Source organism: Phoenix dactylifera, chromosome 8 (assembly GCF_051530095.1).
Source record: "Phoenix dactylifera cultivar Ajwa chromosome 8, Ajwa_hap1_PhDact_Kaust_v1.1, whole genome shotgun sequence".
Classification (NCBI taxonomy): domain Eukaryota; kingdom Viridiplantae; phylum Streptophyta; class Magnoliopsida; order Arecales; family Arecaceae; genus Phoenix; species Phoenix dactylifera.
The window spans coordinates 5008102-5034206 of record NC_143197.1 but is presented as its reverse complement, the minus strand read 5'-3'; the positions used below and the strand labels follow the sequence as shown (position 1 = coordinate 5034206).

The following is a 26105-nucleotide window of genomic DNA, read 5'->3' as shown; positions in this document are numbered from 1 at the left end:
AATCCCGCATATATTCCACACACACACACACCCAGGAAAACTATTTCCACCCATGACGACACTTTAAAGGGCACCCCAGCCACTGAAAAATGCCGAGATCCAGCTCAGCTCCATAGGTGTCTCTGGGGGTCTTTTAATTGGTGTGGGAATTTCCTATAAATTCCACTCTTCTCGATCCCCGTCGGTAAAACCTGCGAGTAGTCATTAGGTCAAAGCGTTCTCAAAGAACCTATCCATTCCATCGGAGCATCCGGGGGAGGGGAGCGACTCTCTTTCTCTGTAGCTCGCGACGGGCCCCCGGCTTTCTTACCCTCCGTTCTCTCGCTTGGAAACAGAGGGGAGAGGGCGGAGACAATGGGGCATCGGGTTTCGGAGAGTGCGATCATCAAATCCCCGACCGACCGCAGGTCGTATCGAATCATTCATCTCTCCAATGGCCTCACGGCTCTCTTGGTGCATGATCCAGAGATTTACCCCGATGGGTTCGCGCCTCAAGAAAAATCTGAAGGCCGAGTGGTTGGTGCTGACGTGAGGGAGGGAGATGACGACAGGGATCTCGAAGAAGACGGAGAGGATGACTTCGATGAAGAGGAGTACGAGTCCGAGGGTGAAGAGGAAGAGGAGGACGGGGAAGAAGGAGAGGAAGATGGAGATGAGAGCGAGCAGAAGGGGAAGAAAGGGACTGCTCCGACTAAAAAGGTATTTTTTTTTGGGTTTTCTTGGTATACAACAGTGGCACGCGGTGTAAAAAGAGATTTCTTGTTTGTTTTTTAGTACTTCTTTGATGTTCAAAGCGGTTTCTTGATGTTGCATTCTTGACTTGTAAAGCATGATAGAAATTACTCTAAAGAAGTAATCGTTAATTAACTTGATTATCTTTCTTTAGATTTCTTGATTGTTTTCAGTAAGAGGTTGAACCTTTATGCAGCGGCTTCTTGGTATGAACCAGTTGATAGTATCACGTGTTCTGGTTTTCTATATCGTAGATGAACTAGCTGTAAAAAGTATCTTTTTAATGGGATTTGAGTAACATTTTCTTTGGATTCTTGATTGTTTCTTGGAAGGACTTGGATTTCTTGTTGTTGGGTATGTGGTCTTTAGGAATGACCTGCTTGATAATATCAAATCTATTAAGGTGATTTCTATGAGCATTTAACCTATGGAATCATGTTGTTTGATTTCTTGAACATCTTTTGTACTGATGGTAAAGGAAGTGCTGATTGAGAAGATAATGACATTCAAGTTTACCTTGCAGACATTGATTAAAAATTGAAGCTTTGGCTTGATAAGCGTCAAATCTCTTCATATTTGCTATTGGACAAAACCCAAGTTATTTTAGGGCACATTGTTTTTGCCCCCTTCTTGTGTCTATGTGTGTTGGTGGAGGGGATTGGGGGGTGGGGGGGCTGGATCAGTACTGATAGACATTAAGCATTGGTTCAAGGGTCATCGCATACAATAACAACCCATTTTATCAATCTCTCTGCATTGCTATTTTATTTTGTAGAAACAATGCTTTCGTGATGAATAGGAATTTAATATGAAGCCACTCAAGTGGAAATCATTCTGTAACTTTTTTGAATATTGGAACTCTTTGAGAAACAAAGAAATTCAGCAGGCTTCAGCTGATCAAAATTCTCATCAGAACAATATTGTTCTTCCACAGTCTTGAAATATAAGCAGTGCGTCTATGGTTTTGCCTGCCTGATCTCTTAAGAACTCTAATATATGGTTTTCTTTTACATCACAGATAGTATTCAATGGATAACTGCTTATCGATGCTCAGGAAACTCATTCCCTGTCACATGCTCAGATGGAGGATGATAATGCTGTAGAAGAACTCTAATTTATTAATTTCATAGGGTGTAAGTTGAAAAGTTGCCAATGATAAAAACTCCAGAATAGGGTGATTAGCAATAATATGAGACGCGTAAGATAAAAGGAGGAGGGTGATTAGAAAAAATTGAGACATTTAGATTCAATAATGACTTTGTTATTTTAAATAGTTAAAACAGAAGAAGTGTTTGGACTTTAACCCAGTGGTCCGTGAAATGTTTAGCAAGTCTTGGAATCTTAAAAAACGGCTTGTGGCTCACTCATACTACACGACAACTTAAAAAAGATTTAAAAATTTTAATAGATTCAAGATTTTGACTAAGGTGCCTCACTTGGAGACATGAAATGCCATGGTTGGATTTATTAATAGTTAACACCAGTCATTTACTAAATCTTGAATTAGATTGAGATAATCCAACTGACGGGTTTTTGTTTCACTCTTGACTATAGAAAAAAGTGAATTAGATACTTCTTATGGAATTTACTTATTGCCGTATGATTCTATTTCCATAAATCCTTCAGATATGTGAAATGGCATGTTGCACTATAATTTTTAAATCTTGGTCTAAATTTTTTACATATATTGAATTTCAGGTTCAATTCTTTTAATTTTTTGTTCTGTATCTTGGTATAATTTTAGTATCTTGGTTTGTCAAGTTATCCTTTGAAATACTGTTCTTTTCAGGCTGCTGCAGCAATGTGTGTAGGAATGGGCAGCTTCTCTGATCCTTCTAAGGCACAGGGACTTGCACATTTTTTAGGTCTGAGCACTCCTCCTTTGCCCTGGCTTATGTTTTCTTGTGGTTCTAATATAGCATGTAAACATTCTGCTAAATTATTTACCTGTTTATGCATTAAGGTTTTAGCATTTGGCTGTACTATGATCTTTTTCTGTAAAATTAACTTTCTCTTATCCATTTGAGTTGCTTTACCTTGCCATTATATCATCTTCCATTAATGTTTCGGTCATTATTTTTTGGCCTTTGGTGTTGATATGCAATGTCACAAATACACTCTTGGAGGGGAAAAGTGCATAAAAAACACGAAAGGAGGGGGAAAAGTGCACAATCTTCCATGTAACCTAGAAGTAGTTTTCTTTATGCCATTCTCATGCCCCTCCATTGTTTTAATGGTCTTTTTCCTAATCATGGCAAGCATCTCCTTATGCCTTTTTTCCGTATACTACATGTGCTGTAATTTATATTAATTAGCATGTGGTTGATAAAATGATAAATAGTCTGTTGCGATAATGGATTTTAAGGGTTGTGAAACTGCTGGTTGAATATCACTTAAAATTGCTATTTACTGTAGTTGATATTAATTGAAGCTCATGTTGTACAGAGCACATGCTTTTTATGGGGAGTTCTGAATTTCCAGATGAAAATGAGGTTTGTATGATCTTATATCTATTATTATCTTAACTTTGGATGAGCTTGCTGTCTTGATTTGAATTTGAAAATCTCTTAGCCAGGTTAATTAATTGAGTGAAATTTTTGAGGAGTCAATTTTCTTATAATGGGTACTATTCTTGTATCACTGCTCTCTGATCTTGTATTGAGTGTAGATGCCAAGGTTCCTGCCATATAGACAGTTGTCATGGCTTGTAATCATTAGGTGCCAGTACGAGTACCCAAACTGGTACTTAAAACCTTGGTACCAACCAACCATGTCAATGGAAATCAAATGGGAGAATAAAAAATATCGGAAGCTCAAATTTTGAGAAAACATTAAGTGAAATGTTTGTTTTGCATCTGACCTTATTGGTGTACAGGTGCTTAATAAAGCTCTTCTGAAGGCTAAATTGATAGAATGGTATATTCAAAATTATGATGTAGTGGGACAGATAGTTTAACTGTTACCTACTGATCTCCATTTCGAAGCATGGCCTTAACTGTGACATTAATTTAGGCAGTATACACTACACATTGGGAGTGGAAGGTTGCTTTTTCGAGACATGGGAAGCAATTGAAGCATGCTTGTGGGGTAAATAAGGGGTTAATAACTTTAACCATACATGCCTAAACTAATCAACAAAATGGGACCATCTTTTTTAAATCTTATATGTCTACGATAATGGTCTAAGCAAGTCAAATTAACCTATCTTTTCTAGCTGGCATATTTGTACATTCTCTTTGGTTCTTTTTCCATTTATCATGGGAGTACCTTGGCATCCCTTTGCTCCCAAGATACTCACAACTTTTTGGTTGTAAGATTAAATCTTTAAAATGAACGGTTTGTAGGAGACATATTTCAGTATAATTTCTTTGCAATCTGCAATGGAACAAAAGCTTGGAGAGGTAATTACTTTCAAGTATAATAATTTAATATTGTAGAAAAGGAAAGAAAAACATATGAAGCTATTGAACAACTTCCTAGTTAGTTGGAAATTTAACATTAAAATGCTTTAGCTCATCTGGAGTTATGATTGGAGTAAGATTGATTCAGACCCATGATTCTTCTTACATAAATGCAGTTTCTGTATAAATTACAATTTGTAGCTATCACGGTGGCTCAGAAGCCATTTATATCGCATTTTTAAACTTCTGTTTTCTAGTATGATAGTTACTTGTCCAAGCATGGTGGTTCATCAAATGCTTACACTGAAACCGAGTACACCTGCTATCACTTTGAAGTCAATCGGGAGTACCTGAAGGGAGCCTTAAAAAGGTAATGACTTATATATGTATCAAACATTTATTAAAGATGGGACACTTTTATGTCTTTTTTTTATTTATGTTCATTTGATGATGTAGTACTCTAGTATGTTTCTGTTATCATTCTTCCATCTATAAAATCTTTAAGCTGTTCATGCAAATCATAAAGTCAGCTTACAAGTGTATATGGGCATGTTTTGTTGCCTAATTTTGTTTTGGCAGATTTTCTCAATTCTTTATATCACCATTAGTTAAGGCTGAAGCCATGGAACGTGAGGTCTTGGCTGTTGATTCAGGTAGCTAAATTTGATTAAGTTTGTGAACCTTCATTTTTAGCTTTATTATGCTTTCTATTCTGAGCTGATTTATTTTGTAATTTGGTGAAAATGATTCTGATATAGAATTTAATCAAGTATTGCAAAGTGATAGCTGTCGTCTTCTTCAGCTTCATTGTCATACATCTGTTCCTGGTCATCCTTTTAACAGATTCTTTTGGGGTATGCTTGCCAGATTGTCCATTTCGTGCAGTTTATTTTTGTTCCAACTCGTTCCAACTCACAGGATTTGACACTACCTCATCTGCAGGAAATAAAAAAAGCTTGATTGATGCTATGGAACATGGTATCAAGTTGAGAGAAGAGATCTTGCAGATGTATAGAGAAAATTATCATGGGGGAATGATGAAGCTAGTTGTGATTGGGGGAGGTGAGGTTGCAATATATATTTCCATGCTCCTGCTACATTTATTAATCAAATTTTTGAATTTGGTAGAACCAATAACTATTGCTTCTGGATGAAAATCTAGTAATATTATCAACTGTTTTACATCACATTTCTGTCATCATTATTGCAGAGCCCCTCGACGTCCTAGAAGGTTGGGTAGTGGAGCTCTTTAGTAATGTCAAAACAGGCCATCCTTTAAAGATGAGCACTAAGATTGATATTCCTATCTGGAAAGAGGGTAAAATTTACAAGTTAGAGGCAGTTAAAGATGTTCATATGTTGGAATTGACGTGGAAATTGCCTTGTCTTCATAAAGAATATTTGAAGAAACCAGAAGATTACTTAGCACATCTCATGGGCCACGGTATGATATTTTCATGTTCTTATGATACTTTTATGCTTGGCAATGAATGTGATAGGATTACAGATACGTTGATTTTAAGTTACTCTTGCTTCATATCAAGTAACTATAGTTTTAAATTGTTCAGTGAATGTAATAGAATTACTATGCTTAATGCTTAAAATTAACAATACTTGCTAGGCAATGTTGTAGATTCGGCATTGTTCCTTTAGAATAAATTGCTGTGACTGTGACTTTAATCTCCCTTTCCATTCACTTGAACATATACTACAGCTTGAATTTTTTCAGGAGGAAGAGATAAGTTCCCCAATCATCTACTTTTATACTGCTTTAGTGTTTTTCCCCCAATTGGGGGACCGTTGCTGGCAAAGAAGAACGGATATAATTTCGTTATCACAGGCTATATGTTCCTCTTTTTAATAGAAATTAGTAGGTTATTGTGCTTGTTGGTTTGAATAGCCCTGTGGTGCTATTTTGTCATGCATTAATTGTTTTTAGAAATAGCTGACATGCTGCTTTGCTGTAAAGATTAAATTTTTAATATAAAAGGTGCATGCTAATGATCAAACAAGTAAGATATGATTGTTATCTGCACTATGTAGTGAAAGACAGAATGATGTTTGAAGGTATATATAATTTTTTCTTGCTCAAACGATTGTTAAGAAAGCCATTACAGGCTTATGTGCTTTGTGATATTTGGAAAGAAAAATTTGTGATTCAATTGTGTATATAGCCGGTCCTAAGCCCAGATAAAGGAGGAGGGTTGCAGTTGTTTGATGGCAAGTGTATAACTGTAGTCACATCATATAAACACAGAGTGGAATGGAGGAAAAAGATCCATGTGGCCAACCCCAACTAGTTTTTTAGGATTAAGGCTTAGTTGAGTTATGGAAAGGACCTCTTGTTTAATTAGGTTAGACAAGGACAACTTGGTAAGAGAGGACAGAAATTTGGAATAAAATTAGTAACATTAGATTTAGAGACGTTTATAGTGGTTTAGACTGTAGACTTTGGATATAATTGATAACCAATAAGAGTATTAGAAAGAGGTTTTCCATTACAAGTATGAGATACGCAACAAGTTAATCTTGTTATAAATTAGTGTTCACTATGATGAATTTGAGGCTATCCTATATGATAAATTGTATTTCAGATTACTGTTCTAAAATAGTTTTACTTTCTATAAGGTCTTTTTGATTTTCAGGAGGCGTTAGTTCAGTGTATAGCCTATTGTATCTGGATATTGAGGATGTCCTCTCTGGCAGTCTCCAACAGTATGTTATAAGTTATAATGATGGCTTTTGTAGCTTGTGATAACCAGAATGTTGTTGTGTAAAGCACTTATGTTATTTATCCTAGATTTATTGTGTAATTTACAAACTAATGTAGAACTTTAATTTACATAAAATAATACCCCCTTCATCATCATCATCATCATCATCATCATCATAATTCTTTTTTTGATTGTGGACTTAATAAGTACTTTTCTGGCCTATGCAAGCTTGATAGTCGAATTTTGCTGTGCTTAAAGGTACATAAACTGATCAACAAATATATTATTTTTCAGAAGGTAGAGGAAGCTTGCTTTATTTCTTGAAAGCTAAAGGATGGGCCACTTCATTATCCTCTGGAGTCGGTGATGAAGGGATGCGCCGTTCTTCAATTGCTTACATTTTTATCATGTCTATCCACCTTACTGATTCAGGATTAGAAATGGTATGTACAATCATTGGATATAGTTTTCCATCAAGTGCAATATTTTTATCTTTTGCCTTGTTGGACATTTCAATGATTCAATCTATTTTGGGATAAACATAAGTTGTACTTTATCTTGTAACCAGATATAAAATTTTTAATATATTTGGTAAGAGGCTGATCTTAGCATAATGGTAAGGTTGCTGCTCTATTGTAACCTAGAGATCACTAGTTCGGAGCAAGAGATAGTCTTTCGGCAACCGAGGGTAAGGCTGCATACATCTGATTTTCCCAAACCCACAGGAGCCTCGTGCATTGGGCCACCCTTTATATTCAGTAAAACCAATATCTTTTCTACTATAAGTAGCATTAACTCACAAATGAGGAATAACATATACGTTCCATGAAGAGAGCATCCCCGATGATGACCAAACTTCAAAATTTCAACACTTTTATTTGTAAATTTTAATAATAGATGCTAGCTTGGCACTCCTGTAAGTGTCTAATCTACTACCTGCAATTGTTATGCAATTTACAAGATGCCGTTTGTGCTTTTTTGTTCTCTTCTCCATCTATCAAGATAACTTCTAATTATTGAATGAAAAACTCTGTGTTCTATAGACTCCTTGTGGCGTTTTAGCACCTTAAGTAATATGGGAAATTTTATTAGTTCAGAAATCAAATTTGACTTTTCCGGCAAACACTAGTAAGGTTTGTGTTCTTGATAAATTCAGAAATCATCCCTTTGTTGATGGTGGAACCCTAATCTTAGTTGCGGCGTCGTTGTCGGGAACTCGAAGCATCAGCATCGTTGTTATCGGCATCATCATGGAAAAAGAGTCAAGGAGTATCGGGAGAGGGGAAAGGAAGATCGGGAAAGAGGGAGAGTGCAGGAAGGAGAGAGGAAGAGTAGGATTGAGAGGGAGGGGAGAGGGTCCAGAGAGAGGAGTGAGGAGAGGATTTTTATAACAATCCTCGTCAAACTGGATCGACTGGCCAAACTGGATCGACTAGTCGAACCATCCCGGTTACTAGCATGTTTAATTTGGTATGTCTTGAATAGCCCGGTTCAGGATGGTTTTGCAATTCTTGGGTTGAGAAGTTCTATGTTTTGTTCTCTATTGAGATTATTGAAAAAATATATATGGTTCAACTTGTCTATGGATTGGAAGCAAATTTCTCTCTCGCTCGTCCCCCTTCTTTTAAGATGCTGAAATTTCCAGCAAACCAAACAACTGAAAGGCTTTTTTCCAAGGAAAAATTTCTTGGTGTTTTTTCTTTTCCACAAATTTCCTTGCAACCAAACAGATGCTTAGTTTGGTTGATCAACATACATACTTGTAGTTTGTACATTTGAATTGTTGTGCCCTCTTTGATATTCATTTTGAATTGCCTTTCAAACTAATTTATATTTATTTGCATTGTTTATATTGGCCAAGACTTTTTCTAATATAATGCAATTTTTGGCAGCTTTATGAGGTTATTGGGTTTGTATATCAATACATTAAGTTATTGCGTCAATCTACTCCACAAGAATGGATGTTTAAGGAACTCCAAGATATCGGAAATATGGAGTTCAGATTTGCTGAGGAGCAACCTCAGGATGATTATGCAGCAGAACTCGCAGGTTTTGCTTTCATTTTGTCTTCTATTCCTCTGATAAAATTCATCATAAACGAACTCAATTTAGTGATAACCAGTAAAGTTAGGAGCTGTTAGACAGATCCAGTTTAAATTTAGTGCTGACAAGCCATGATATGTTGATATGCTGGAAAAATGGTTCGGTAGCTCTAAATTCTTCTTTTCCCTTGTGTATTGTGCTCGATCTCTGAATTTTCATTGTTAGGATGGTTTGCTTATAGAACGTTAACATCATAGGTAGTAACATATAGTTTGGTACCTAACATTAGGTAATTCTTGGTTCTGTCTCATATGTCTGTCACATACATCTGTCACTGACCTTACTGATCATCACTCTCCCCCTCTCTCTATCACTAAGTGAAGTTTTTGCTGCAGAGAATTTGCTGCTGTATTCAGAAGAGCACATAATTTATGGAGAATATGCTTTTGAACTGTGGGATCCAGAATTGGTAGAACATGTTTTGAGCTTTTTCACCCCAGAAAACATGAGGATTGACATACTGAGTAAATCTTTTGATAAGCATTCAGAAGGTAATTTTCACCTGTACTGATCCTTCAGCTGCTTGACATGGGATGCTATGTTAGCCTAGTAGAAATTTTGTATGTATTGGTTTCACTAGTTATTATGGAACATCTTATGTGTATATGGACTGGAATTATGAACTTCTAGCTCTCTTTCTACACACACACACACACACACACACAGAGAGAGAGAGAGAGAGAGAGAGAGAGAGAGAGCTAGAATGCTTTTGAGAGCATTTGGCCTCAAATGTTTCCTAGTGATAATCAGTGATGGACCTTTCAAAATCAACATCCATACTGTTGCATGATCAATTTTACAGAAAATGCCTAGAGATAAAAAGATTGTCTCTTGATATTTATGTGGAGTCATATTTTGTGCATCTTGTAACCTCATGTTTACATGAGAACAAGGTCTTAGCACAAGAAGTGCTTTTTGTTGCCTCAAAGATATTTGGGACCAGTAGTGTTGACATCACATTGTTATAGTTCGTGCACTTCAGGCATATATAAGCGAGGCTATATGAGGCTTTGGAATGTCTTCTAACACACATGTTCAGTTCATGATTTATTTATACATTGGAGTCTTGTTGATCAGAAACTAATAGAACCTTATGATTATACACAAAAATGATGTAACAGTCTAGGTGGTTAATTTGAACTATTAATGAAAGCATAAATTATGATTTAGTAAATGCATTACTGCAAATACATTTTATTTTTGATCTTTGAATATAGATTTTATATCATAGAGTAGTAGGTGCTTTATATGAACCCCTTATTCTGGTGACTTTATGATATGAGTCTGGCACATCTGGTGGCTTAGTCCCCTGTTAAATTCTTGTATTCACTTCAAATCTGATTCTCAACTGTTGGGAATTTAGGGGTTTTATATTTTGATGCAAATAAATTATGCATTACATAGATAGACTATGCGTTGAGATTGTGGGAACAGTAGTTTAGGATTATTGAACATTTTACAGTTTTGACTTGAGCATTAAAGGCTAGATTTCGTATTGTTGTAAGGATTTGCTGAATAACTGGTGGATCAAGGCACAGGATGAAAAAAAATAAATTCTCTCAAACAGTTATGTAGTGAAACCCAGTGAAGCTGCCCATTAATCTGATTTCTGTTATACACATGCATCTTCTGGGAGAACTTGGTTAGAGATGATGCTATATATTTTACCAAAATAATTTGTTAAAATTGCCATTATTTTTCATTCATGTAAAGCATTGTAAGCCCTGGAAATTCAAGTCATATGCATGGTGAAGAAAATTATCTGAAATTGGCATTCTTGTCAGATCTTTCAATGTTGAAAAAAAAAATTGATACGTCGTTCTGACTTGTCTTATTAATGGTGCTATTCTGCTAAAATTAATGCATATAAATATTGCTTGAGTTATCTTTTTTTTTTTTATTTCAAAAATAGATAGACAATCATCTGCACTTGTTCTACACTTGCTGCTACTGTTGCTACTTTCATCTGTTGGAAGTATTTTCCTTTTCCTTGTCCACTTGATTAAATTTTGAAAGATATACAAGATTCCAAATATTGCTTGAATGTTTAGATATCCTGAGGCAATATAGCATAATAAAATCATGACATCATGCTGAACTACTATATCTGTGTTAGCTGACTTGTCTTAATTACAGACGGGGAGAGATGAAAGTATCATTGTGAAACCATTAAAATATGAAAGCATATATAACCTGATGTTGAATACTGTTTTTGTCAATTGCAGCCATTCAATATGAACCATGGTTTGGGTCCCGGTACATTGAAGAGGACATTTCACCGTCATTGCTCAAACTTTGGAGCAATCCTCCTGAAATAAATCAACATCTTCATTTGCCTTTGAAGAATGAGTTCATTCCTCATGTCTTTTCTCTCTGCAGTGCTAACATATCAAAATGTCTATTAGATACTAACCATCCAAAATGCGTTGTGAACCATCCATTGATGAAGCTTTGGTACAAGATTGACTTGACATTTAACGTTCCTCGAGCAAACACATACTTCTTGATTACTGTGAAGGATGGATACAATAGTGTGAAGAATTGTGTTTTGACAGAGCTGTTTGTAAATCTTCTTAAGGATGAGTTGAACGAGATTTTGTATCAGGTAACATCATCAATCAACATATTTTTTATCCGTTCATGTTATTTTAAATTATCCTAGAGTTTGCGTTGTACCTGAAGGTAACTATTTTGCCAAATTGTAATGATGTTGATTTGATTTCATATAGATTTTATTTCCTTTTAGTTGCATATTACAGTTATTGAAGCAAGTGATACCCACTTATACCTTTAAATGATTTATACCCTGCATATATTAAAGACATACTAATGCAGGACCACATATTTTGGTTAATTTGACCTCATAGTTGTTAGTTTGGATCTGAGTAGGACTTAATATATCAGGTCCTTGTTGGGTTTCGTTAGGTTTGCTTTGAGGAGTTCTGATTGGTATTGGTTGAGGTTTCTTGAAATTCTATTTTTTGGATTCACTAGCAGCGCCAAATTGGAGGCTATAACAGGATTTGCATGAGTTTTTTTTTTTTAAATATTTCATTTTCTTCTGAGGGTGACTTGATGAGGCCAGGCTATTGGAAGTGTTAGCATTGCACAATTTTATTAATTAATCGATATTATACAAAATAGAGATATTATGGTCTCTTCATTCATTTAGATAGTTTTCATGTATTAGAAATGTTTTATGCGAGTTGATGGCATATATCTCTTATAGGATAACTTGACATTGACTATTGCCAGCAGGGCCTTTTACTGCAGTGTAGAGAAGTGAGATCAGAAAAATAGCTTTATATCTGTAAGAAAACACTTTGTGCGAAACCAAGCTTTCTTATGGTGAAACACCACTATCCAACTGATGCAACTCATAATCTTCTGCAAACCTGACTCTGTAATAAAGTGAAACTTTAAATTGTATTTCAAGAAGATAGTCTTCCTTTTAGCTATCATGTCGTCAAATAGACAGCAGGATGGTGTCTACTTTTTATCCCTCTTTATCGTCTGAGATAGGTTTATTGATGCAACTTAATGGTTTAAAAAAGTTTGTTACTAAGAGTTTGGCTAGGTTTAAGATTAAGTTTCCATTTGAATTCTACTTACATGTTCAATAGCAAGCAGATTCTAGAAGTCATAATGTGAATCTGTTGGTTTGTGTTAGTATTACTGGACATTTTTTATGTACCACTTGACATAATACAGTTGTTAGTGGTGTTAAACATTAAATTTACTTTAGAATGTAATTCTAGAAGCCAGATTCTAGAAGTCAGTAATTTCTTCTGATCAAAATTTACTTAATTCAAGGTTTTATTTGAAAATTTTGATATTTTGCCATCTTGGTTTTTCTCCTTATAGATGGTTATAATTTCTTTATCTAAGCTTACAATCTAAACTGTTTCTTGGTTAAGTTCCTTTCTAAGCAGGGCATGACAACTTGAAATATTTGTTAATGTGATTCTTGATTAATGTGATTCCTTAATTGTCTTGTTCAAGAATGACACTGCTTCAAGTTTCTATTCAAGAAGATAGGTGCAGTGCTTGTAGAGGCTTAAACATGTTTTCATCTAATCGGATGGTACATCTCTGGTAAAGCATGAATTATCACTCAAAAATTGTATTCAAGTTGGGTTATATGTTTGGTGGATACTTAAGATCGATTGTGATGCTTCAGTTGACCATTGACAAGGCAAGAACATTCCAAAAGAATAGCTCGATGCTTGGTAGGTGAACTGATGCCGTGTATTCAAGGAGAAAAGATGAGTTGGATGCATTACTTTTTTTAAATGGCGAATATTCAAATTGTACACTTATAAGATGCCATCATCCCTCGTGTATAAAACACAACATCTTTGTTACCTATACCCTCCTGTATAGCCTGAAGTACCCCCAACCAGCCCTTAAATATGGACATTCCTATGGCTCTCAGACACGATGCTGTAATAACAAATTCTATATTGAAAGGATCCGATGCTTGGATATGCAGGCGTACCTAACACAAGAATCTAAAGTCCATGTAAAATAGCATAACAATGATATTAAGAATAATTGTATATGTGCAAGCTAATCATAATTCTTTGAAACTTTGATTTCCTTAAACACTGTCAAAAAGTTATTGCATTTGGATGACAGATTTACCTTTCAGATTCTCAGAATTTCTTAATATAGTCCGTATTTGATACTAATGTTCGAGCATTTATAGATTATTGCTTATTCTGATTTTAGTTTATACCTTTTATTTTATATGTAGGCTGGTGTTGCCAAGCTGGAGACATCGTTATCTATTGTTGGTGACAAGCTAGAGTTAAAGCTGTATGGTTTCAATGACAAATTATCTCTTTTATTGTCAAAAATATTGACATTATCCAGATCCTTCTCTCCAAATGTCGAGCGATTTAAGGTATTTAGATGACAATAGCATTCAAAAGTTCATAAATTAAAAGTTATTTAATCTCTATAGATGGATAAAGAAATCCGTGTTGACTTTTATATGTTTATTCTGCTTGTTTTTCCCATTTTAGTTTACCTGTGTTGATATTAGCTGTTTGTGTCAATTATGTTTTGCTAAAGCTACGCAATTATATTAAATAAGGTTAGATTTATGGAGCTGGTTTACAAGGGCAAGCATTCCATGCGAGAAAGGATAGACTTGATATATGATGCATCTCCCATGTTTTTGCCACAAGTTATAAAGCATAGATTCAGATACCTGATCGGGATATGACACGATATAGATATGACAAGACTTTAAAAAGTATGTCGCTATATGGCTGGGATACATTGATGAATATACGTATACGCATACATCTAAATGTGTGTGTATACGAACATATATGTAATATATGTATATGTGTGTAAAATATATACATATATACAAATACATACAAACATATATCTATCTTTCTATGTGTATATATAGAGAGAGAGGCTAGGATGCACTCTACTCATGTCTATTTTGAGAAAGCTGGGTTTTGTTTGAACTAGAAGAGAAATCTGACCCGAATTGTGCAAGTGCGAACCTTAGTAGCATAAGTTGAGGCTATAGATCTCAGTTTATAATTCATCAATGAAAGAATAGGGGACCTAGAACTTTTACTATATTTTCTACTTTTTTTCTAGATCGTTTTGAGAGGTTCGAGTTAAGCAGGTTGAGAGAATTCTTCCTTCTTTCCAATCGAATCAGACCTATAGAAATTTGATTATTCCTCTTATTATTTCTTTAGTTATCCTTATATAAGCGGCATGCCCAGTTTGTCTTTCTCCCCTTCAAGAATTTCCTTTTCCCACATGCTTTCAATTTTGTAGCCATAATTAACTTTCTAATTATGCAGTTTTTCTAAACAATTTTTTTCACTTCATTACATAGGATTTATGATTCAGGTGTCATTCTCTTCCACTGTCATGCTATTTACCATATGAGGTGCTAGATGAAGATGTCCCACCTTGTAGCTTGAGCAGTTTCTCTAGCATTCTAGCATCTTGTTAGAAACACACGATATTGAAAATGACGACATATTACATAATAAGGTCAATACATCTGAAATTATTGCTCATATTAACTGTAGTATACAACACCAGTATTCAAGTAAACACAAAATCAAGAGTTGATAATTCCACTGTTTTCTGTACTTCTTTAATTGGGTTTTTATTGAATTGAAAATAGCCCATATATTAATCTACATTCTTTGTGTAGCCTCCAGCTAGTCTAAAGTGTACTGTTCTACTTTTTCCCTTTTTTTTGTTTTATTTTGGAGAATATGCAGTGCTGATTTCTCATGTGATGCGTCTTGCTCAATTACTAGTTCTTTGTGTTTTGGAACTTTGACCAGGTTATCAAAGAAGATATGGAGAGAGCATTCAGAAACACCAATATGAAACCTTTGAGTCATTCTTCCTACTTGAGGTTACAAGTATTGCGTGAAAGCTTTTGGGATGTGGATGACAAGCTGTCCTGTCTTGTCAACTTATCTCTTTCTGATTTAGAGGCCTTTCTTCCAAATCTTCTATCTCAGGTAACTGAAAAATTTTGTTTGTTTTGATCAGCTAGGACAATATCAAGGTTTTGAAGTATCGCTACAGCTACCTGTATCGATACCTTATGTTGGAAGATATTGTTCCATATTGATGGATGGTGAATCTGTTGGCACTAGCATAGAAAAAATTGAGGTGAAATAATATGCTCCGATACAATACTGGTACAAGGGGTGTACCAGTAGGCATGATCTGGTACAAACTGGTACACATGGGTATACACCACCACTTAGATCCTTGGCTCTATATTATCTACTGCTTCAGATCCTTGACCCTATATTATCTACTGCTTCAGTTTTTATCCTCCATTTTCATAGTAACCCTCCAGCTTAACGCTTTTGGATATCCCTGAAAAGAAAAGAGAAGATGTTTTTTTTTTTGTTAGCAGTCCCTTGTTTGAACATTGAAATAAATATGCACTTTTGTGGCTTCAAACTTGCAGTTGCATATAGAGGGCCTCTGCCATGGGAATCTATTAGAGGAGGAGGCAATCAACATATCAAATATATTTACAAATATATTTTCTGTAGAACCTCTACCAGCTGAGTTTAGGCATCAAGAACGTGTTCTATGCCTTCCTTCCGGTGCAAGCCTTATTAGAAGTGTCCGTGTGAAGAATGATCTTGAAGTGAATTCTGTGGTTGAGGTAATCAATTTTCTTTCATTTGCAAGCTATAATCCTTGCAGATTATGTATACTTTTATTAGTTAACTCATGCATTTTCCTGTTTTACGTACTATTGATCAAGTGGCCAGGTGCCAGCCATTTGTGATGATGTCTGACACAGATTAGCTGAAAGGTTTGGGCCTCAAGCCATGTCACTGCATATGGCAAGTTGGGAATTGAAGTACACGGGGTCCTATCTGACATGGCTTGAGGACCCACCTTGCCTGCAAATTGTGTCCTGGCACATGATATGGATGGCTTGTTGCTCTTCAAGTTGAGAAAGCTGAGCTATGGTCTCCGAAACTTAGGGCAAAAATGGTTCGGTGTGCAGGACTTTTTTGTTTTCATGCAGTTTTTCTGAACGATTTCAATTTTTAATGGCAGCTATATTTTCAAATCGAGCAAGACGTAGGTATGGAAGCAACCAAACTGAGAGCCATTACAGATCTTTTCAGCCATATTGTTGAAGAGCCTTGTTTTGATCAGCTAAGGTAATATCGTGCTATAAGCTGTGAAGTAGATAGAAGCTTTCCTCTCATTTGGTTATGATCTATTCTGCTATAACATGGAATTATAACTTATTCCATATCTGCACCACTTTGAAGTAGTGATGTCTGGAGCGATATTTGCTAGAAGGTATACTGTGTCGCTAGGATTATTCCTATTTTATTTATAATTGATGGTTCCTTCTATGCTGAATGCAGGACAAAGGAGCAGCTTGGATATGTTGTTCATTGTGGTCCACGGATGACTTACCGTGTTTTAGGATTCTGCTTTCGTGTTCAATCGTCCGAATATAGCCCAATATATTTGCACGATAGAATAGACACCTTCATTAGTGGTCTCCAAGAGTTTCTGGTATTCTCCCGACTTTGCACATGAGGATATCGCATCCTATATATTATGTTTTACTGCTATTGAAAAAGTTCGTTTTGAATATGATTTTTTCAATCATTCATATTATGGCCTAATTCTCCATTGACACAGGATTTTTAAATTCTTCATCACAACTTCCATTTAGGTCATTTTTGGCTTGTTTCCTTCATGAACAAACCCCTTTCTTTATTGTGGCCTTCTTGAATGTTTATCGAAACATATCATTTCTGTGGCACTTAATATGTGTTTGGAGCCTTTTTACTGCCAAGTGCCAATTGTTTCTGATATGTATGCAATCACGTTGCACCTCACACCCTCCCTTTTATCATCATGATTTTTCTTTGCCATCTACTTTATCTGGCATTGTTTTTTTTTGTTCTGATTAAAACTGCATGTTATATATTGCATTTACTACTATAAAATATTGAAAAAGTTTCATCATCCTTTTCCTTTTATCATAGATCTACTTATTGCCATATTCTCTTTTGGCGGAATCTTTATTACTTTATTCTATGGAAGCATGCTGCAACTTTTGGATTTTAATGTATCAATGTGGAGCATTTCAGTGGAACTTTAGAATAGTATCTGTCATAGTTTGCTTGTTTTTCTTTGCATAACTGTCATTGTAGCATCTATAATTCAACTAATTCTTTGATTTTATAGGATAAGCTTGATGATGAATCTTTTGAGAATCATAGAAATGGGTTGATAGCAGAGAAACTGGAAAAAGACCCATCACTTACTTATGAAACGGGTCACTACTGGAGTCAAATAGTGGAGAAAAGGTACTGATATTCCTCTCTTTTCTTTATCTGGTTTCTTGCAAACTGTCACTGTGATGCTTTTAAACTTGCGCAACTGGCAACTAAATTTATGGATGAAGATGTGATCAATTCACTAGGCTTTAACAATTAGAATATCTTGATACATGAAAATGCTATTTATATTTTCATACATGTGATCCATGACTGCTCGTTATTCATACATGAGACATGCTTATTGCAGGTTAGTGCTAGCATATCATTGACAGTGTTAGTTTAGTGAAAAGATCATGTTATGTGGTGTTATGGTTTTTTTAGTATAAAGAGAAAAGAAATGAAAGGATGTGCGATTTTCTTGGTGTTAAACATTTAAGATCTGCCAGGTGTGTATTTTGGTCTATTAAAACATATGGTAGTTTAATGTGTGATTAATGTAGAGGACATTATAAACTTAAGAAATAATGATTGCAGGTAATGTAGCTATAGATGGTCCTTATTGGAACCAATCTGATGAAAATAAGAAGTGGCGGTTGACATTAAGGTGGCGAGAGTTGTAACATGTACTAAACAAGCACTTTTTTTTTATTCTTTCTGCCCATATTTGTTTTACCATGGCATGCAATTTATGGGACAATAAATTAGCACTGAGATAATAATGATCCCAACATGTAGTGTGAGGTTTGAGATCCGATTTCAGTATCAGTTTCAGTCCAAACTTGAACCTAATTTTTTTGATAGTTTGTGAAATTTTAGTGCTAATGATTGAAAAACATAGAATAAGTGTATGTACATGCATAGTATGTACATATGTCTGTATAGAAATCAAGAAAATGGAAAATCGGAAATTCAATGGAAGTTGAGAAATTGTATATGATACTTATACTAGAGGTAATCTAACATGGATTTGGTGCAATTTTGCTGTGTTTCCTTATAAACAAATCTTGGGGTGTCTGAAGCAATATAACCTTTGGTTTTGCCTCAAAGTATCTGCATCTGACTCTTAGACATGGGTATTGGTATGACACTTGGGCACAATTCCCTTAAAGGATATTTTTAGATACTAGAAGGATCCAGCACTTGGAGATGCATTTTCATTTGGCTATGTTACTTAGATACTCCATTTGTAAGGTTTTTGAAAGTGGCGACACTCTGGACTTTTAGACAGCAGGACATGGCACATCCTGTCTGGACACTTCACTTTGAAAAGTCTTGTTCACCAAAAAGTGTCATGCTGACATCATCGAAGATTTCCAATAGCAGACTCTCAATTTCAAGTTCTGGATACTTTCACTGAAGTGTGATTATGCTTTTAAGATAAGGTATATAGTTACACTGACACCTTAAGTGAAGTGTGATTATGCTTTTGGCATAAAGGTATCACAATGAATTATCAATTTAAGTATCTTAAAACATCTTAGCTAATCATAGCAAACCTAACAAATAACATCCACTTGCAAACTGATGGCTGGTCTATTATTTTGCTTGTCAGCATGCATCTTTTCCTGTCTTCCCCCTTTACAATTTCTTTTTTGTCTTTGATATAAGCATCAAAATAATGATTCCTACATGCATATATGCATGCTGTCAAAACTTACTGGAATTATCTTCGAGTTTTCTTTATACAACTTAGGTTATTTAAAACCTCTAACTTTTCCTTGTGCCATTCACGCCATTCTACTTGAATGATGAGCTGAATCTTGGCTTATTTGATTAGTTAACATTCAGTACTGTTAAGATAGGGTTTTGACTTTCATTTTGGTCTTTGATGTAATTCCATTAATAGAAAACTAACTTTTTCATCTTTGTAACGTTAATTAAAAGTTTTCTATCAATGGATTCATTAATGGACTATGACCAAAGATGAATGCTTCAAAACAGAAGGCTGGTAAGGAAAATGCAGTGTTTTATATATTCACTTTTGGAGATTATCTGAAAGAATTTGGAGGGGCTGTTAGTGACAATGAATGCAAACCTACATGGTAGACGGAAAGACCAAAATTATTGCAAGGCTCAAGAACTTGCAAAAGAGCAGGTGTGCTACTACAACATGGCATGCAGCAGAAAACATTGGAGTAGACATATGGCTGCCACGAGATTAGTAACATATTTGCATAGACATATGATGGAGTTTTGTGGTAAAATAAAGAGCCAAGGTACTTCTGGCCTTGGGAGTGCAATGGCTTATCACAGGATTGAGTTACCATCACCTATAACTTTTCAGTTGCAAATCTACAAGATCAGACGCTACGGCCATGCCCATAGGCTAAAGTCATATTTTAAAAATGCAAAAATTCAACTCAGCTTGAAAGTTAGCCAAGTTAAGTTGATTCAAAGACTGGGCTGAGTCTTGAACAGCAAGACTATAATATATATACGTATATTATACTGAATATTGAATATACATAAATACACACAATATATACACATATTGTTATTATTGGTGTTGTTATAAGTTTGTTACTGAATACTGATTTTTAAAAACATACTTGGACGCAGGACCCTAAATCTATAGTTTACTGTTAACATACAATCGATGCGTTAATTTATTAATTAAAATAAAAAGTAGAGACCAATGATTATATGACATGCTATCAAGTACTATTTGCATGTTGGTGTTGAGTGCAAGAAGGGGCGGCCGGTAGAACCTCTCGTAGCATTACGGGAATGATGGGGTTGGGGTGGGTGGTTGAGGAACAGGAGCCCCATATTTTTCACGGTAAATACAGTAATGAGTTGCTTTAGGTGAAAATCTTAAAAATATGGTATTGAAATGGACTATGGTTAAATGATGGAGAAAAATGACTTGGACTGAGTTTCTAGTAATTCGGTGAGTCAACTGAGTTAAGACTGATCTGAAACCTGAGTTTTACACGAGCCGAGTCTCCCACTGAATCGGCTTGAAAAGTTGCTGAGTTGAGTTGACTCAGCCAAGATTCCAGTTGGCTCGATTTTTTTTTTTTTTTGTAACTGTTGGCCAAACTGTTACATGAGCGGTGAGCCGGCAGCTCAGTCCAATTCTATAATTTTCTTGGCCTTATGCCCTACTGCCATATATTCCCAGATCTGCAGTCTGTGGCCACTTGTGGCTATTGTTGTCAGATATGACTGCACCTGTTTGAGTTGCTTAAGAAAGTCCCAGGAATTAGTGAGTTACGTTGTGGAATGGAACCCTTTGGGACTGTTTATTGTTGCCAAGTTCTCAATGAGATCTCGCCCAAGTTAGCATAACTTGACTATGAGATCAAGAGAACTCAAAGTTTGCTATTTCCAAATAACGCTTCCTCTAAGTTAGCATTGCTTTGGCTGTATGTGTGTTGGATTAGTCTGGTGGGAATAGCTGGCCTGATGTTCTCGGAGTCTCATAATCAAGGCCATGATGACGTATATATTGTATCATTTACTAGTTGTATATCAAAGCTCAAAATATAAATTTTCTTCAATTTTTCATGGTTGGATTTGGAGGTGGAGATAAATTTTCTTTACTTAATATTTATTTTATTTATCTGAACTGCAGGTATTTATTTGACATGTTGAAAGTTGAAGCAGAGGAACTGAAAACAATTCAAAAGAGTGATGTCATCAACTGGTACAAGACGTACTTGAGGCTGCCATCATCCAAATGTCGACAACTTGCTGTTCATGTGTGGGGTTGCAATACCAATTTCAATGAGGAACTCAAAATGCAAGAAAAGTTTGGAAAAGTTATTGAAGATATTGATTCCTTAAAGATGTCGTCTGAGTTCTATCCAAGCCTCTGTTAAATAAATACCATTAACCTGGCAATCATATTGAGCCCTTCAAAATTGTGAGGGCTTATCTGGTAATTCTGATGGCAATCATGCTGCTTCCTAAGCCAAGAAAATGGGGAGCTTTTGATCCTTGATCAAAATATTTGTGTGAACTACTATTTTTTCACTAACAAATAAAATAAGAGTTGGCTGTTCTATCTATCAATCTATCTATCTATCTATATATCTCTGTGCGCGCCAGAGCATGTGCACATGCTACGTGAAACGTTTAAAGGTTCTGAATGTTATTCTCTGGTCCGACTACACTCAATCTTCTTTCCTGAACAGACATAAATAATATATATTTGATTTATGCTGCGAAACCAAGTATTTGACCTTCTAGGAGTTGAGCATTCTCTGTTTCACGTAATCTGGGTTCAATTGCCTGTTATTTGGTAATTGCTTCTCGGAGAGAATCAGAATGCCGGGATGGTGGTTTGGCATAAAATGAGACAAACAACACGTACTTTCCTGTTGATGTTCGGAGGAAATCATGTACGTGGAAAGATGTCCTTCAATGCTATCAGGGCATTATGTATTACTTTTTCATCCAAAAAATATGTCAACGTGACAGGTTTTTTTTTGTCAGATAATAGGTGATGAATGCAGATAATCTTGATACAATGTCGCACAGCTTAAAAAATCCGGTGAGGGCCTGTTTGGATCAAGCTGTGCAATCCAGCTGGATTCCCAGGACCACAGGGGAAAGGGGAAGACATAAGCCAGGCCAAGCCTTTAGAGCCGATGGCTTGAACCCGCTCAGGTCTTTTTTTATCCTCCTTGCAGGATTGAGCTGGGAGCCTGGGAGGGGTCCGGTTGATATCAGCTGGGCAAGGTGTTTATATTCTGTAATACTAGAAATCATATCATGTTTCCAACCTTGAGAATCCAGTAGGATTATCCAAACATACCTTGACTGGATGAACGTTAGTTAAAACGAGTTTTAAGAACCTGTCTTCAAGAAAGTGCCAATGTTTGTTCTTCTCAGGCAGAAGTTGGGAAGGACGAATATATATGGAAGTGTTTTTATTCAACAATGTATGGTGATGAATTTTGAGGCTGCTGATCATATTTCTTGTTAAGAATTGGAACTTATGGACTTGGTATGCATACCACTTAAAAATCTACAACATTTGTCTCCAAATATTTTATGCACTCTACATTACTATCGTGCACTAGAATACATTTGCTAGCTAGTGATAGCTCGAGTTCGCATAAATTTGTAACGGAAACATTTGGTCCTGCAAGCAACCTTTTGCTGGTATTTCAGGCCCCTGCTTTAAAACAAGGGTAAACCGATTGAGAGCTCATATGTTTCACCTTGTGTGTGTGTATGTGTACAGAGAAGACCAAGAAGCTTGAAAGCTACATCATATTACCGTGGAGACTGGGTAAACATTGAAAGCGATCAACTCTCTCAAATTTGGTTTTGCTGGAATCCTGTTCTAGTCTCCCAACTTGGAGATCATAATTTGCCAACCAAATAGGCACTCCAATAGCTTCTTTTTATATACACGTTCGACAATTAAATAAGATATGCCTTCCTGCTTGCTCCAATTGTTTTGCACGAAAACACGTTTGATATATCAAAGAGGTTACTTTTTGTTGATAAAATTTGTTAAAACCAGGGAGATATGTTTGGATTAATATTTTTTTCTGCAATGCAAGTATTTTGCTAGCCAATTCCAAAGCATTTTGATCGATCCTTGATTTGCCATTGGTATGATTATTTGTGTAGTTTTATCTTCCATAACAACATCCAGTGCATCTTGTCTGTCACAAGCTTGAAGGGAACTATGTGATTTCGTATGATTACTTTTAGCAATTGGATTAACTTCATTAATGCCTTAATCTCTTGCTTATGATCGTTAAATATCTCTTGAAGGTTTTAATTTTTAAGTTAGCGAATCACTGCATCTTGTTGTCAACTACTCACGGCCAAGTTGGTTAAGAGCAACTCTAAACATCTTGCTGTCAACCACTCGAGCCAAGTTGGCCAAGGCTAGTAGCAACTCCCAAGTCATGTGGGATTCTTACTGCAATGCTGATGGATGACTTTGAGTTCCCTACGAAATGCAGATGACACAAACTTGGCAATTGATAAACTACTGTGGAAAAGTGAATTTATGACACTGTTGGCGCAGAAAAAGACATTCAATTGGCATATCACCCTCATGAGATTCCTCAAATCTTAGAAGAAAAGTACTAAAGATAACCTATCATATCATTGCTCTATTCGGGAGTCCATGATTGCTTGAGACTGGTAATCTAAGATCCCGACCGACCGATGTCACCTATTCCTTACGTACCGCAGCATTACTTATCAAAAAATTTCACCACTCCAAAAGCCAGTATGTGCACTTTTGACTTGACTTGCAGCAGCAACATTATGTCCCTTGCTCTACTTTCAAGTATTTTTCTTCTTTGACAAATGAAATCAACAAGTAAATAAAAGTTTTTTTTTTTTTTTTTTTTTTTCTTTCAAGAGTAGTAACAAATATATGAAACTTAGGCAGGGTTAAACCAAGCATGGCATCTAAGACAAACTTTCTAATATTAAATGAGGGAGGGAGGAAAGAAAGAATAGGAAGCCTTCTTTAACACTCAACCACCAATTAGTGAGACGCAAGACATAATTATAGCGTATCTTCAAATTGTCAAATTGGGTGGCATTGCGATTGTCATGTCCTCAGGCCTCCTCACCGAACGTTTCTGTCATTTTTCCAAGGCAGGATCATGGCATGGGCCCCCACCACATGGGCTCTTGGACTCACCCGCCACCGGCTTCAAAGCTTTGAATGCCGTTGGACGGTGAGGTGCACCCTTGAAGAGAGGAGACCACATGTGGCTTGTCCCTTGCACTTGCCATGTTCCATCAGCTTAGCTTCCACTCATGCAACACAACCTCCATCACCGAACAAAACTTAAGTTAATAGAATGAGATAAATTTATTTATATATTTTATATTTTCTTATATTTTCTCTTACATATGGGCAGAAAATCTTAGTTTTGATACCACGTTAAAATTACCACTTGCCCAAAAGTTTAAGTTAATAGAATAAGATAGATTTATTTATATATTTTATATTTTTTTTATACTATCGACTATTAGGCTCGAGTCCACTTGACTAAGGGACAGCGCTAGCCCCCTACGGGAGAAAATCCCACATCCTGCGGGCTGTTCAAGTTGGTTGGTAGATTTTGATCTCTAGGGGCATGATGTTCGCAAGTCTTGATCATGGTACCCCATATATAAGAAAAAGTTGCTAAACTTTTGCATAATTTAGCTTAATGACTGAAAAGGAGAATAAAAAGTGCTGCATCATGCATGCCCCATGATGTTGATGGTGCATGCGGCATATAATTGTCAAAAAGAAAAAAAGAGGAGGCATGTGGGATGCTGCTGCTTAGTCATTGCGTTGGGGTGAAAGAAATGGACATGTACAGTATATACGAGTTCTCTAGCATCAAAGAACTATATGATACTAATAAGAATTTTTTATTTTTTATTTAGAGTGATAATGTGGGAGATACCACCGCACATTTTCTTCTAATGGAAACTTTGCAATGTGTTTCGTAACTATTAGGAATTATGTTTCCCTTGAGGTCGAGAATTTGGCAGGAGTGAATTAATGTGTCTAGGTTGACGCACATGATTAGGTTTCTCTAAACCCTGGAAGTATGGGCATAATCCGAAAGAGATCATTAGGTAATGTCACAAAAAATGCTTCCTAAGCTCTTCCAACCTCAAATTCCATCTTAAATTTGCTACTTCAATGTTTGTAGCATTTCATGCGAGCACGAGAAGTAGAGGACTCGCCGATCATTTGCCTCAAGTCAAAACATTTGTTATTGCATCATACTATAGCATTCTATTAGTAAAAAAATATACCCGAATTGCCAAACTGAAGTCAAGGCAAAAAGACAAGTCGTAGCAGCTGAAATATTTAGCACAAGATCTGGTTTGGGCAGGAAGGATCTCCATTTTTTGACAAATTTCCTTTTAATTAGAAAAGAAATCACACACGGCACCATGTCCGTCTCTAGGTCTTCATCGATTTCCAAATATTTCATCAAAATCGCAAGGCATATCCTAAAGTTTATCATATCATGTGGCATCATTAGCAAGCCTACAAAAGTTATGAAATCAGCTCTTAACAGCAGGCAGGCCCCAAGATCCGGAAATCATGTGCTCCTAACATGGTGGGTCACGCTTGTATTGCCATTTCACATATAAAAGCAACATCCCATGTCACAAATAAGAGAATTGAAACTAGAAATAGAACCTTCCTTGATGTCATACTAATATAGCTAGTCTTTAACCAATGTTTGTGCGTTAAAATAGGACATTAAACCATAAATTCCCAACCCTCGTATATAATTTAGTATCTTAAGTTCATGTCTCATAAATAATTGGACAAAGTACAAATGCCATAGACACGTATGGCTGATTTTAGCACTTGAACAATAAGATTCCAATGCAGTGTTCTTAAATGCTGATCGACCGACAATGGTATAGCCCTCGTG

General features: G+C 35.9%; 1 protein-coding gene across 4 annotated transcripts; it reads left to right on the top strand.

The window, feature by feature from the left end:
* Nucleotides 1–94: 94 nt before the first annotated feature.
* LOC103702128 (Insulinase (Peptidase family M16) family protein) lies at nt 95–21744 on the top strand. Of its 4 annotated transcripts, none has more exons than XM_008784429.6 (19): nt 95–699; nt 2522–2597; nt 3178–3224; nt 4391–4503; nt 4713–4786; nt 4892–4987; nt 5076–5195; nt 5344–5577; nt 7142–7290; nt 8740–8896; nt 9286–9441; nt 11176–11555; nt 13707–13856; nt 15286–15468; nt 15930–16133; nt 16538–16644; nt 16858–17011; nt 17693–17814; nt 21305–21744. In XM_008784429.6, the coding sequence occupies exons 1-19, from the start codon at nt 355–357 to the stop codon at nt 21549–21551; spliced, it is 3114 nt and encodes a 1037-aa protein (XP_008782651.4). In that variant the 5' UTR covers nt 95–354; the 3' UTR covers nt 21552–21744. The 4 variants fall into 4 exon arrangements, with proteins under 4 accessions (XP_008782651.4, XP_038980284.3, XP_017697083.4 ...); XM_039124356.3 differs by having other exon boundaries at nt 187–699; nt 4399–4503; XM_017841594.5 differs by having other exon boundaries at nt 187–699; nt 7145–7290.
* The last annotated feature ends 4361 nt before the right edge of the window (nt 21745–26105 follow it).